This window comes from Saimiri boliviensis, chromosome 15, assembly GCF_048565385.1.
Source record: "Saimiri boliviensis isolate mSaiBol1 chromosome 15, mSaiBol1.pri, whole genome shotgun sequence".
In the NCBI taxonomy this organism is placed as follows: domain Eukaryota; kingdom Metazoa; phylum Chordata; class Mammalia; order Primates; family Cebidae; genus Saimiri; species Saimiri boliviensis.
Genome location: NC_133463.1, coordinates 6,608,661 through 6,620,596, shown reverse-complemented (window position 1 = coordinate 6,620,596; position 11,936 = coordinate 6,608,661). Strand labels below are relative to the sequence as shown.

The 11,936-nt window shown below is 47.8% G+C and overlaps 1 protein-coding gene and 1 long non-coding RNA gene across 2 annotated transcripts; one reads left to right on the top strand and one right to left on the bottom strand.

Annotated features, from left to right (window-relative positions):
• Window positions 1-1,021: 1,021 nt before the first annotated feature.
• Window positions 1,022-1,399, bottom strand: LOC101049859 (H/ACA ribonucleoprotein complex subunit 2-like). The gene is made up of 2 exons (XM_074386624.1): window positions 1,171-1,399; window positions 1,022-1,065 (listed from the first exon to the last, which is right to left on the bottom strand). The coding sequence occupies exons 1-2, from the start codon at window positions 1,397-1,399 to the stop codon at window positions 1,022-1,024; spliced, it is 273 nt and encodes a 90-aa protein (XP_074242725.1).
• A 6,386-nt stretch (window positions 1,400-7,785) lies between these two features.
• On the top strand, window positions 7,786-8,352 carry LOC120362277 (uncharacterized). The gene is made up of 2 exons (XR_005578231.2): window positions 7,786-8,029; window positions 8,263-8,352. It is a non-coding gene; the product is annotated as an uncharacterized LOC120362277 (long non-coding RNA).
• Window positions 8,353-11,936: the final 3,584 nt, after the last annotated feature.

Here is an 11,936-nt window from a genome sequence, read left to right as displayed (position 1 = left end):
TGGAGCACACTCGTTCTCCATCAAGCCTTGTTTCGTTGCTGATGAGGAACTGGGATCCCCTGCTGAGGGAGAGGCGTTCTGATCTCAGGTATTCTCAGCCTTTTTTGACTGTTTTCTTCCCTTCGTTGTAGATTTATCCATCTGTGGTCTTTATAATTACCGTCTTTGTAATTGGGTTTCTGAGTGGACGTCCAACTTATTGATTCTCGGCGCCGAAATCTGAGCAACCCACTGCGCTGACTCAATCAGCGGCGTTAAGATTGATGGTGCCTTTCTGACTCTGCACCAAGAACCGACGCTCCGAGGTGCCGGCAAAACCGCCTCCCCGGTCACAAGAGTTGCGCTGGCGACCCGTGGGGCTCCTCCGCTGGGAATCTCCTGGTGCGTGACCAGTAAGAATTCATGTGAAGGTGTGGCGTCCTCTCGTTCTTTGCGTTTTCACTGGGAGCTACAATCCCGAGCTGCTAGTGATCAGCCATCTTGGATCTCTCTCCCTTATCCAGTTCTTACTGCTTTCCCCATCTCGGATTAAACAGCATTTCTCCAGGGAAGCCCTTCCTAGCTCCCCAGAAAGGGGAGAACCCCTTGCTATTTTTCCCGTTCGACTGTACGTGTCTCCTTTCCAAAAATGCGTCCCAATGTTTTATTTGTTCTGTGTCTGTCTTGACCACTAGACCACAAGCTCCCAGAGTAGCAGAGCTGGTTTTGTTTTGTTTTGTTTTGTTTCCGTCTTAGCATTGACTTTCCCCACCGCACATTCTCGAAACAGCCTTTGCCAAGTTCCACGGGAAATGGTACTGATGAAGAGAAGGCGGGCGTTGCCTTCACGACAGGGCTGTGAGAGCTGCCTGGGAAGATGCCGACGGTGTGGCTGGGCAGAAGGACAGCCAGTCAGCCCGCTGCCAGCCCAGGAGCTTCCAGAAGCAGGTGCCCAGGTGCTACGGGGTCCCTCACAGGGCCAGGGGCAGGGACTGCGCCTCCCCCAGACACTCCTAGTAGGCCTCCTGGGGCTTGACCATTATCACACGGGTGGGTCGCTTGGAGCCCGCGGCTGCACGCAGGTCCGTCTTAGAGGCGATATTGACATAGGGCAGATTTCAGTCTTCACACATGGCTGGGGATGGCAGTACACCTCAATGGGCAGTGTGCCCCCTGTCAAAACCATGACCGCTTTTTCTCCTTTGTTGAGAAATTGCTGAACCTCTTTCACCCCGCACCGAATCTGCTTCTGCTTCTCGGCTTTCTTGATGCATTTGTAGAGTTTCCGTGTGGGGCGGTGAGAAGCCAGAGGCTGCGCGATGCGGTTCTGGTTGCCCAGCAGCTGCTTGCAGGTGCGCTCCCCGGAGCACGCCTCCGCCTGAGCCTCGGGCCAGTCCGGATCTGCCTTTATTTTGGTCATCGCAGCGGCCAAGGAAACCTAGGAGGCGAGTCCATGCGATCTGAGAGCTGGTCTTCATGTGGCTTTCAACAAGCCACTTGCTAACCTGTGTCTCAGTTTCCCCAAGTGAGAACAATTCTACTTTGCACTTAGCGTCGTCCTGGGGATAATATCCATTTGTGTAAAGTGCTGGGAGCGGGGTCTGATACCCAGCAAATGACGTCTACATGCTTGTTGGTGTTATTACTACTAAGGCTAAGGCGTGCAGAGACTCAGAGCTCACTTCGCTCAACTTCTCTCTCACCCCTCCGTGGCTAAATGCATCCAAAGAACCCTGGAGCTATAGAATGCAGCTTGCAGACTTCTGTTCTGTAAAGCCAAGGAATGTGCTTGTAATCTGGATCCTTCTAGAACAGCCCAGAATTAATGATCAATTTATCAATTTCAGGCTTATCATTATAAACAAAAGCAAATTTGAACGAACTGATCCCCTAAGGCTGCTCACAAACAGCATTGAGTCAGAGGCAGCCTGGCCACCAAGGGTTTTGTGGGGCAGCCATCAATAATGAAGCCAGTATTTGCTTAGCATCTACTATGGTTCAGGCAAAGTCCTAGTAAAACACTGGCAAAAAAGACCAGTCGCATAAATAGTAAATGCAGAGCTGGGTTTGAAGCCAATAATCAGGCTTCAGAGTCACACTATTTTTTCTTTCTTTCTTTTTTCTTTTGGAGATGGGGGTGGGGGTGTGGGGTGGGGGACTTGCTCTGTCTCTCAGGCTGGAGTGCAGAGGTGCAATCAGGGCTCACTGCAGCCTCAGGCTCCTGAGCTTTACCAATCCTCCCTCCTCGGACTCCTGAGTACTGGTGAGTACAGGCGCATGCCACCATGCCCGGCTAAGTTTTTAAGGTTTTTACATTTTTAAGATTTTTTTTTTTAGAGATAGAGGTCTCACTATGTTCCCCAGGCTGGTCTCCACCTCCTGGGCTCAAGCAATTTTCCTGCATCAGCCTCCTGAAGAGCTTAGATGGCAGGCTGGAGTCATGCTCTTAATAACGGCAGTCTAATGCCTCTCTCTCATCATGGCGATTTGGCTCCTGTATGTTTTGGGGTGACAGTTCAGCATTTGAGGAAAGGCTCTGCTACCATAAAAACGTAAAAAAAAAACTGTTTCTCTAGAACATGTCTGGATACCAGGGTCTTTTCAGGCAGCTTTCAGTGGACATGTGTTTTTATTTTCCCAGTGCTGGTACTGAAGCATCAGTTTGCTTACAATAATCGTGCTGGGCTGTGTGGATGTACAAGGCAACACTCACATGGGGCAGGTTTGGGAGCTGGATGAAGAAGGGAGAGGAGGAAGCTGAGCCTCCAGGAGCACCCACGAGTTGGCCCTGGGCCCAGTCTTCACAGAGGGTAGCCCCTCAGTCCTCCCACGCAGCCCACCGCGCGTGTGAGCTCCCCATCTCACACCACGGGAGGGAAGCGTGGGTGTGGGAGAGGCCCCTACCAACCGCGAGCTGCAAGGGAGCCTGAGAAATGGTCCTGGAGGGCGGCCACCGAGCAGCTTCCTGCAGCTGCCTTGGGCTAATAATTTAATTGTCGTCAAAACCTCCTCGTCATCATCAGCTTGTCTTCTTCCAAAGAGCAGAAAGCAGGGATTACCGTCACGGGCCGCTCCGTGCGGGCTCACCTACGTGTAGAGGATAAGTGCGTCAGTGTGCACCGCTCCCCTCCCCAGCTTTGGGAACAGCCTGCTCCGAGCCTGGCCGACCTGCTTTCCTCTGGCCTCTTTGCCTACCTGGCACGTGTGCTGCGCGCAGAGTCTCCAGGCTGCGCTAACGTTTCCTAAGTCGACTACCTTTGCTGGGACTTCATTAGGAAACAGCCGCTTTGATGTTTTCTGGATGCATAGAGGGCAGCCCCTTCCCTAAGCTGAGTTCCTGGCTCACCTGAAAGTGAGAAGTAAAGAGGCTTTTAAAATTAATGGCATCAAATTGCACGTATGCAACAATGATAAAGCGACAAGCCTTTCATCACACTGGAGAGCAGCACCAACTCTCTCTTTCCTTTTAATCCTAGGCTGCTTTTTAGGAATGTTTCTTGTGTGCCTGGAGCAACCGGTTGCATGCTGAGCGGCAGCCAGTGGGCTTAGCGTTGTCAATAGACAGGCCTGGGGTGGCGGCTCTGGGCCCCGGTTCCTCGGCTCTGGCGGCCTATAGGGGGCGCGGAGGAGGCGGCGGGGCCGGGGAGCGCAGCGCAGGGCCCTGCCATCTGGGTGTTCGAGGACGCGCCTACAGAGGCGCTCCTGGCTCCGCGCTCCGCTCCAATACCATCTTCTTCCTTTTGCAGCTTCCCACTTCCCATCTGTGCCCACCCACGGGTTTCTCAAAGAATTAAAAAAAAAATTTGGCATAGTTCAAGGGAAAAGAATCAGGAATGTGTGGGCTCCCTCGTCCTGGGTTCACAGTGCTGGAGACACGTGGCCGCTGTGGCCCAGCCCGCTCCTCACGCCCATTCTGTAGCTCTGATCCCTCGTGACCTGCCGAGGCTGTGCATTTTGCCGCGCGGTGGAGATGGGAGTGCTAGTTGTACTTTGTAAGTTGCCAGCAAAACGCTTTCTTTTTCTTTTCATCTTTGCCAGTGCTGCCTGCAGCCTCCAAAAGGCATCTTCAGAAAGCTGATAATTAAAGCTATGGAATCCGAGCATGAGTAATCATTACCTATTTTGCTTGGGCGCAGTTTTTTAGAGAAAATGTCGTCCCCTCCGATAATTATTAGGTTATCATCTTGTCATACTGACTCCTCTAGGAGCCACGATTTGAAGATAAATGTTAGGTCAACCTTTGCTGTTCATTCTCTGATTCAAATAAATCTAGTATTCCAGGGGAAAAACCCAAACCAAATAAACGGCAAACTCCAAATCCTAGGCAGCAGTTATTTCTGAATAGAAGACAACTGTATGACTGTTGTAATATTTTAAAAAATGAGTACTTAATAAAATGGCCATTTTAGCGAGTGATAAACACTTTGAAGCAGCCAGAAATTCAGTATCTCACAGCACATTTTGTGGAACGCTGTCTAGATTCTGCCATCTTGCTGGAATGTTCCACCATTGCTCATGGTAATAGCTTCCTATTGACTGATGAGTATTTGTGTATAGGTAGATTATGGCAAATTCAACTTCTCCAAAGCCTCTAGCCCTCAACAGTAGGTACCTGTAGATAAAATCCTTTGTGGATGTGCTTTGGAAGTCCAGAGATAACTGATGGACAAATAAGTAGGATTTGTATTTGGACAGATTAAGAGTCTCTTTTATGGTTTTTTTCTCAATGAGGAGAGAGATGGGAAAGTAGATAGGAGCTAAGTCAAGACGCTGTCCTCAGTAGGAAGGCCCTGCCATTGTGTCTACCAAGGCAGTGCAGCTGGCGTGGCCCCAGTGGAAATTCCTCAGCTTACTTTGTCAGCTTTACCTGGGCCTCAACATCAGCTCTTAGGAGAGAAGACTGCATTACAGCCCAGGAGAGAGGCGGTGTGAATGGGGCTCCTTAATGAACGGATAAAAGGTTTTCAGTAACAAAGGGCATCCATAGTTTGTGTTTCATTGGCTGAACCAAATCACACGCCCCAAAGGTCTGTGTTTTAATGTCGGTATCCTTGACACCACCCACTCTTTCTCCACACATACCCATTCTCATCTTGAGGAAGGGATTCTGCTTAGTTATTCTGGAATTTTCTTAAGCAACCATTGTTTTAGTTCTTGATTCATATATTATCAGGTAAGAGCCCATCTTTCCAAATGTGCCTCGTCTTCACTTAGCAAGTGAAAAAAAATGGTTCAAAATTATACATAAGAATTTTCCCATCTGAAAATTTGAAGCACTGCAAGTTGAATTTTGCAAGTTTGTTTTGGGTAATCAGCAAGCATATTTTCCTCGGTTGGTTCAGTAACAACATTTCTGTCCCGTCATCTAGTTAGGGATGAATGGCATATTGTGGTTTCCAAAACTGAGACTACATATGCTGCACCCAAACGCGCTCAGTTTGGGAAGCTCACAAGTAGGCTTGCCTTTGATTTTTTTTTTTCATTCCCCTGAGTTTCTCTTTTGGCCAAAGAGAAATCACTTCTGTGCCATTCAAAATACTTGAACTTATCTGCAACCCAGAGTGAAGAAGTAGCTGGTGAGGCCCTTCTTGGAAATTCTTTAGCATGTGGGATGGGGTAGGGTGTAAAAGGAACGGAACGGTTGGAAAAAGTTCTGGTGTCTTTTTTTCTTTTTCTGGAAAAAAGATCAATGTGGATCCACAAAGAGAAACTCACAAGAAGAAAATCCGGATGGATTTTGTGATGTGCCTTGAGCTTCTCCAGCAAGCTTGCTGAGGTGCTCTTTGATTAGTCTTCTTTTGATCACCAACTATCAAATCTTGCATAAGACTCAGCTTGTGCCTTCTAAATAAGGTATAATGTTACAGATACATAAGGTTGTTTGAAAGACAGAGGGGCAGAGAGAGAGAGAGAGAGAGAGAGAGAGAGAGGAGAGAGAGCTTTTGGGGAAGGTACATAAAGAAAAACTAATGTAGTATTAGGAATGTCTTAGAGGCAGTCAAGAAGTTAGAGCAAAAATATATTGACCTAGATTACTCTAGAAAGACTACAATGAATAGGCATAGCTTAAAACAAAACAACCAAATAAGAACAGGCAATACAGCTAGCTGGCTGCCATGGGCTGGGTCCTTGACTCTGGAGAAATCTCAAGAAACAGAAATCGCGGGGTCTCTGTCTTCCTGCAGCTTCCAGTCTAGCAGAAGAGTTTATCATATGCAGTTCAAGTAATTGATATGTTAAAAAACCACAACTAAACAGAGACAAAATACAACTAAATTTTGTTCTTTTGTTCTGGTAAACTTTATTCATCCGGACCAACCTCCATGACCGCTGGGTGAAAACTCTGGCAGGCCCATGGCTCTTCTGCCACTCTGAGATAATCCAGAAAGTCTTCGGGTCAACTGGAATCACAGAAGCAGTTGCATTTCAGCACTTACAGTGTCTGGTCCCATGTAATAATCAGAAACTGACCCTGGCCTAGCTACCTCGGCCCCCCGCATGTCCTGTCTGCGTGCCTGCAGTGAGGGGGGAGGCTGAGGAGGAGGAGGCTGTGCTGCCTCCCTGCCCCTGCTCCCATGCCCTCTCAGCACAGCTGCTATGGTCGTAGGGCGCATGTTGGGCGCATGCAGGAAGGAGAGGTGGGAACTCCAGCCTCTTCTGACCTGGCTGGCTGGTGTCCTATCTTCTGATCTGGCAGACGGTTTGGGTCAGCCCTCTATGATGGACTCTCCGGAGCGCTGAAGCTTTGGAAGCCCCCGGCCGCTCCCTTATTCTTGCAGTTCCCTGATTCCTGGTGGGTCTATCTCCCTTCTTTCAGGTCCTCACTGGACCATACGATACCTTCCTCAGCCCTGGCTGTCCAGTGGATGCCCTCCAGCCCCTTCTTGCCTGGGTCTCCTCCCACCTTCAAGGATCCCTGGTTGCACACGTTGGACAGGATTTCTCTTGCTGGCCGAGGACACACAACTTTTCCCTGGAACTCTCATTCTCCTCCTTCCTCCACCCACCCTCGCTCGGCAGGTGCAGCCTGTGCTGCCTGCATCCGCCCCTGGCCTCCGGCTCTGCCCCCAAAGCTGTTTGCCAACTCGTCCGCTGTCTTAGGCAGATTCTGGGACAGACCCTGCCGCATGGTCTGCTTGGGTTTGTGTGGCCGGTTCCTGTCTCCCAGCTGCAGGAAAAAGCCTGGAAACCCCCATTCCATGGGCCTTGGGAACGTGGGACAGGAGGCTAAGGAGGTCCGTTTAGAAACGCCTCTTTCTAATCTGAGCTTTTTCCGTATCCGTGATCTGGCTGAGGGATCCGGAGTCGTTAAAGAAGTCCCTGGACTGTTTGCTCCGCGCTCTGTGGCACGCAGGGAGGGGTCTGCCTGGTGCAGCCTCAGCTGGACACGGAGAGAGACAGAGTCTGTCCTAAAATCCAGTTACTCGTCGAACCCAGTGAGCCAGGTACAATCACTATCACCGCCACACAAAGAGACACTGGATTCCAGGTGGTTTAAACAACCTACCCACACGCCGTAACCCAGTGATGAGGTCGGGCCTCGAACCCAGGCCCACCGAGCAGAGCCTGGATTTGTCACTGCAGGGACATCTTGCACGCCCAGGATGAAGGCGCCTTGAGGGGAGAGGGCTGCCTCCCGACAGATATTTGGGGCAAACAAGCAAAGAAACTCGGGGTGAGAAAGTGGAGGAGCCCCCGCCCCTCCCCCTTCCTTGACTCCCGTCGGCCTGTGTGGTCCGCGCGGCGTGGACAACAGACCCTTGTGGGTCAACGCAGAGGCCGTGCCACTCGGCGCCGGCCCCACGGCCATCACCGGACCGCTGGAGATGTGACCGGGCTCGGGACATGAGCCCGCTTGTTCGCTCACCCTCAGTGAAAAGAGTTTTGAAATGAGTTCTGAATAGACAGCATTTTCTTTGTGCGGTTGGTAAATAACCCAGAGCAAAGTTAGCAAGTTGCAGCGCCTCTGCGTTCTGATTCTATGGAACCTTTTTGTAGGGAGAAGGGCAGGATGTGTTTAACTGAATGTGACCTCACGGGAATACGAGAGGTAAGGAGAAAAAAATGGTTGAGGTAACTGTGGGTGTTTGACGTCTCAGAAACCATGGCTTGTAATAAAGCCACATGAAGAGAGATTCCTGGCGTCACCCCCCACAAAAACCAGTGCCTGGTAGCGTTGTGGAAGGTGATATTCACATTGGTTTGGCATTTGTGTGGGTTTGGTTGACAATCAGTGATTTTCTTATGATAATTTTTCATGCCACATTTTGTTTCCTTCTTTAGAAAATAATAAAGTTTCTGAATGGGGCAGCGTGGAGAAATCCTAAGAGGATTAGCATAAGAGCATTTTGGAACACATCCAGGAAAAGATAACTTTCGACACACCTGTAGACATTCGCCAGGTAAAGGTAAGAAAAAAAATATTGGAAAAAGTACATTTAGGTTTTTTTTTTTTTTATTATTACGTCACACTGGGTTGAGCTTTGAGAGGAAACACGTACCACTGGGGCTGGATGGGCAGAGGGAGGAAGGAGGGCTCACCTTTTGCCCCTCTCTCTCCTGGGCATGGGCATGGCAGCCCTGGGTCCCCCGTGGCCATCAGTGGCCACCTGAGTCGTTTCTAATGCCGGCTGTGGAGCAGCCAAAGACATGTTCACCAGGTCGAGGGCATCCGGCTGAGTATGATACTCGGCAGACAGTTCTGCTAAAAAGTCAATGTCTTGAATATTGCAACCGTCACTTGTACAGCATGGAATTTCTTTTAGATTTATATTTGCACTGGGACTGACTCATCTTCTATTTAGAATTTTTTTTTTTAAAACATCGCTTCTTCTGTGCTCAGATGAGAAGTACATCTGTTGCTTTCACATAGTAAGCATCAAATATGGAGACACGTTGAGTACTTTGAACCATTTGTGTGTCGCTATAGGAGACCTGCAGCATATGCATGCTATATGTCTGTTTACTGGAACGCGGGCACTGAGGAATCAAACTTCATGGTTCTTTCTTGGAGCCATAAGATTTAAAAAAATCTCTAGCTAATTTAGGTTGCTGAAAATGAACCTTATTTTGGACTTTTGAATGGGTGTTTTGAAGAAGGTTCAGAGGGACAAAGATTGTATTGGTCACTACGCAGTACTTGGGACTGTCGCTGAGTTTCTTAAGCAAAGCATAATAACCACTTTCATTTTGGTACGATATGTACACAGAATGTTCGCACTATGACGAGATTGTTTCTCCCGCTCGCGTAGAAATTAGCCGTTGTTCTCAGGCCTGTGTGGTTTTCTGTCTCGTGACTGTGGTTAAGGAAAGTCCTTGTAACTGGAGGGGCGCAGGCAGTGAGGCTCACAGCGGAGCTCCAGGCGGGAGGAGCTTCTGATCTTCCCGCAATTGGTGGCTGCGTTTGTCGCATACAACTCGGAGCCTTGATCTTTCTAACTATTTCAGATAAGTCGCCGTCAACTTGGCGGGAATGGTTCCCTGAGACCCATCTAAATAATGTATGCCAAAGAAATGACACTTCTGTAAGCCATGATCATGCGGCCAAGATGAAAATGCCGTTCTTAGTCCTACGTTACATGTATTCAAACACAACCTCATTTTTCTTACTGACTGTGTAACCAGACCTTTTAGGTGAGACACAGTCCTTCGTTTGTGACTGTGCGTCATTTGAGAAAACCTGTATTTCCAACACGAAATGAAAATAAAAAATTCCAGGATAAAAAAAAAACCCTTTATTTTGATTATTCCTTTAAACGATTTGAATTAAAGGTCGGCTCTGTGCATCGCCACGTGAGAAATCCAGACCTTTGAGCAACGCGTTGATGAATTGGGGTGGAAACGCGGGGGTTAGACACGGTGGCCGCGCGGGACGTTTTTTCCGGAAACCGTTTACACTGGCTCGCCAGCAGAGGGCAGTGCAGAGCAACGAACGCGCCGAGGCGTTTCCGAGCAGACGTCTTGACACCTGCATGAAAAGTCGCTATTTTCTTTCTGGCCAGCGTCTTCCTGCAGAGTCACAGATCTCTGACATAATAACAAAACTCCCCAAACATGCCGATCTCGAAAAGGGCCCCTCCGTATGGAAGGATTGAGGTGCAAGGGACAGAATTTTAATTCCCTGAGGTCATCAGAGATGTTTTCACTTCGATTTTCCGTTTATTGGATGACAAAAGTCTATGCGAAGCCTGGTATTCGTCATGTGCATCGCTTTTCATTATGCGACTTTTCGGAGCGATTTTTTTTTTCTGATAAAAATATCGCAAAAATCACAGATTCAGATTTGCTTAAGAATCCCTACACAACACAGCATTCGAAGCAAAGTGAAGCTGAGAAAGTTTCCCATTAAATGCATATGTCCTAGATGCAAAATGAAAGCCCATTGTTTTACTTGTTAATTTTTTTTCTTCTCAGAATTACCACAGAAAACATTCTTTGTTTTATAATAAAACACCTGTGATCCTCTACCTTGGACACACATTTTACACTTGCAGTCTGGAAGAAAAATCTGCTACACTGGAACAAAATTCCAAAGAATCTGAGGGGACAATTCTATGGGAACATGTTATATTTTGTTCCGGGGTTATTATAAAACTCTAGTTTCATGGTCTATGCATAAATGTTTAGGGGATCTAAATGTCTTTTCACTAAATTTTATTTTGTAATCTGAAAGTTAGCATTTAAGACCATCGCTCTTCTAGGCTAATTAGGATGATAAAATCCTTTCTTCTTTTCAAAAGTTCATGAGCACATAACAAATTGGAACTACTTTTACAAGCCAAGCATCCCTCTTATGCCATTAGCTTTCTTGGAGTTACCTTCTAGATGACTTTGGCTCATGTTAACTTCAGATATTTGACATATCAAGTATGCTTGTCTTCAAAGGTTTCCCAGGCAACTGCAACAGTTCACCTGGTTCTAGTCAAAAGTGCCCTTGGACTCTCAGCTCACTTTACTTCCCTGTATGAGTCATGTGTGCAGCAAAAGGGAAAACACAAAAGACTTAATGTAACAGGCTAATGTGAGTGATGTGGTGAAGAGAGGGATGCATTTCACAGAAAGATCTGCTTGAGTGTTAAGACTTCAGCTGGGTGCCTGCAGGTTCCGTTTGTCAAACTCTCATTTGCATTTGGGGGGAAGGCCACAAGCCACGTCATGTGTTCTGGGTTCTGTTTAACTCTTCTCACAGTTCCCAGAGCCCCAAACTCTTACCCTGGGTGCCCCCAAGGACTCCTTCAAGGCCTGATCGCCTGCCCACCAGGGAGTGACTGCCCCCAGATCTCTGAGAGAAGCCTCAGGACCCCAGCGGACTCACATGCCCGCTGGCCTGTAAGAATCATCCTCCACATCTTGTTTTTCACATAACCCACTGGGAATCCATGGTAGAGGAAGAGTTCCTGAACAGCAGAATACGGAGTCGTTGAAATCTCTGGTACTGTGGTTTGTGAAAGGTTCCTCTGCTTAACACCGATTATGTTCTTTATTATGTTTAAAAGGAAAGGTTTCACCTCATCTAGGCAGACAGTGAAGTTACACCATCACTTTTTTTGCCCTTTATTTTGACTCCTGTCTTCACAGCTGACTGACTAGTGACTAGAATGATGGCAAAAAAGGCAATATAACATGGACAGCCTGCAAATCCCACTGATAGGCTCTGTAAGTGGGAGCAGATTGCTGTCTGAGTACAGGGCTTCTGCAGAAGTCTCTCTATCAGCTCCACATTGAACTCAAAGTCTAGAGAGCAGCAACAATTAATCATGTGTCATCTAGATCCAGCCATAAAAGCATGATGACCACCCCTTCCCCCACCCCTCATCATTCCCTTCTCCCTGGATTTGTTATGTTTCATTTTGTTCAATATACTTATTGAGATGTAAACATTCCATTGAAATGTATCTAAGTAGGCAGCTTTTTAAGGATCTACTTTTATGGGTCGATAACAAATTTTAGAAAGGCTA

Excerpts from the sequence above, each read along its gene's own strand:
- LOC101049859 (XM_074386624.1), bottom strand. The coding sequence starts at position 1,399 with ATGACCAAAATAAAGGCAGATCCGGACTGGCCCGAGGCTCAGGCGGAG. Across the intron at positions 1,066-1,170 it reads TCTCAACAAAGGAGAAAAAG|GGACCTGCGTGCAGCCGCGG; the intron begins CGGTCATGGTTT and ends CGCCTCTAAGAC.